At 54.9% G+C, this 2,154-nt stretch overlaps 1 protein-coding gene across 1 annotated transcript in view; it reads left to right on the forward strand.

The window, feature by feature from the left end:
- The window catches only part of fibpa (fibroblast growth factor (acidic) intracellular binding protein a), a 14,348-nt gene that overhangs the window by 6,525 nt on the left and 5,669 nt on the right, over positions 1 to 2,154 (forward strand). The window contains exons 5-6 of the mRNA XM_043686527.1: positions 400 to 533; positions 1,379 to 1,487. Of these exons, the coding sequence (XP_043542462.1) occupies positions 400 to 533; positions 1,379 to 1,487 (243 nt within the window). The remainder of the gene's footprint in view (positions 1 to 399; positions 534 to 1,378; positions 1,488 to 2,154) is intronic.

Genomic DNA, 2,154 nt, shown 5'->3' on the forward strand with positions numbered 1-2,154 from the left:
CCCTCGCCCTCGCCCTCGCGTGCGCTCTCACTAATCTGCAGCTTTCCCCGGGTTCTTGCTTAGGCCGATCGCACGACCCTCCCCACCACCACCACTTGTCGACGGGCCGAACGGTCTGTGCCCCGCAGGGAGGGATTGCTGCCTCTCAGTGATCTGGGCCAGCCCCTGTTGGCCAATACTCCACCAGCCCAGAGGCCAGGGAGGGGCTGGAGGAGGAGGGTGGGAGGGGAGACAGACAGAGAACGAGGCAGTCGGAGACCGAGTGCAGGGCAGTGGTCTTCCAGGTTGAGCTAACTGGGATTGTCAGCGAGAGAGAGAGAGAGAGGAGGTGAGGATGGTCCAACACCTGATGACCATGTCTCTTCCTATCCCCCTGCCTCCCCACCCCTCCCCTCCCAGAGATTACGCTGCCGTTGTCTTTTTCGCCAACAACCGGTTTGAGACCGGCAAGAAGAAACTGCAGTACCTGACGTTCGAGGACTTTGCCTGCTGTGCTGAGCAGCTCATTCAGAACTGGACGCTCGGAGCTGTGGGTGAGTGTGGGGGGAGGGGGCACAGGGTAAGCTCTTAACCTGAGCTCGCTGTCCGTGTATGGACCCAGCAAACTGACTCTCCAGAGTAGACACCGATCACCAGATGTGGGTGTCACTGGTGAAGCCCCGTCCCTAATTGCCCAACTTGAGAAGGTGGGGGTGAGCTGCCAGCATGAACCCGCTGCCGTCCTCCCTGACCCACGATGCCCTTGGGGGTGGGGGGGGGGGGAGAGCTCCACGATTCCAACCCAGCGACAGCACAGGAGCGGCCAATACACTTCCAGCGGTGAGGTGCTGGGAGGGGAACTTGCAGGGGGACGGTGTTCCCATGTATCTGCAGCCCCTTGTCCTGCTGGTGGTGAGAGATGGCCTTTCGAGAGGCTCTGTCCAATTCTCTGTTCTAAATCTGTGAGCAGCAGTGCAGCGATAATCCCTGTGTGTGTGTGTGTGAGCCCGTACACCTCAGTGAGAGTCTGTGTGTGTGTGTGTGAGAGAGAGAGAGGTGTGTGAGCCCGTTACCCCAGTGAGAGTCTGTGTGTGTGGATACAATCGCTGCGATGTACAATTCCTGAATCTGCACGTGTGTCTCTTCCCCCACTAACACGTGTTTCGAAAGAAGACCATCTCACACCTCTGACACACAGTGTGGCAGATTGGCTGGAGTGCAGCTGGGGAAGAGATTAGGGAATCGAGGATCGAGCAGTTTCTTCCCCCCCCCCCCCCCGAGAATTCAGCAGTCTGTTGCCTGAGCTGCTGTGATTTAGCGACCTGCCCCAGGGTAGGTGGGGAGGAGCGGTCTGCTCACAGCACTGCAGCTCACTGACCAGATCCTGTTGCTTTTGCAGACAGTATGGTTGATGATATGGACGTTGACCTGGACAGAGAGTTCCTGCAGGACCTGAAAGATCTCAAGGTCCTCATCACTGATAAGGATCTCCTGGATCAACACAAAAGGTACCGACCGAGCCCCCACACTCCGAGTCAGCGGAAAGCTCCCTCTGCTCTGCTGAACTGAACATAAGGTTCTCTCGATACTGTCCCAGGGCCCTGTCCCCATTCGATCGCTCCCAGTGTCGAGAAGCTTTACTCTAAAGCATAGAGTGTGGTTTACTGTCTATGGTTTGATGGGGACAGCATCAAACAAGTTTTATTTTCAGTCTATTTTCCATTTAAGAGTAATGCGAGATTTACTCTCTGTCTAACTTTCAGGGTCCTGGGAGGATTCAATGGGGACACTATGCTTTTAAAATGAAAGTAAAGCTACCTCGACACTGACCACATCAAATCGTCCCTTAACGAAGCTGAGGGGTGACCTGATAGAGGCTTATAAAATTATGAGGGGCATGGATAGGATAAATAGACAACGTCTTTTCCCTGGGGTCAGGGGAGTCCAGAACTAGAGGGTATAGGTTTAGGGTGAGAGGGGAAAGATATAAAACAGACCCAAGGGGCAACTTTTTCACGCAGTGGGTGGTGCCTGCATGGAATGAGCTGCCAGAGGAAGTGGTGGAGGCTGGTACAATTGCAACATTTAAGAGGCATTTGTATGGGTATATGAATAGGAAGGGTTTGGAGGGATATGGGCCGGGTGCTGGCAGGTGGGACTAGATTGGGTCGGGAT

This window comes from Chiloscyllium plagiosum, unplaced genomic scaffold (genome assembly GCF_004010195.1).
Source record: "Chiloscyllium plagiosum isolate BGI_BamShark_2017 unplaced genomic scaffold, ASM401019v2 scaf_11259, whole genome shotgun sequence".
Lineage (NCBI taxonomy): Eukaryota > Metazoa > Chordata > Chondrichthyes > Orectolobiformes > Hemiscylliidae > Chiloscyllium > Chiloscyllium plagiosum.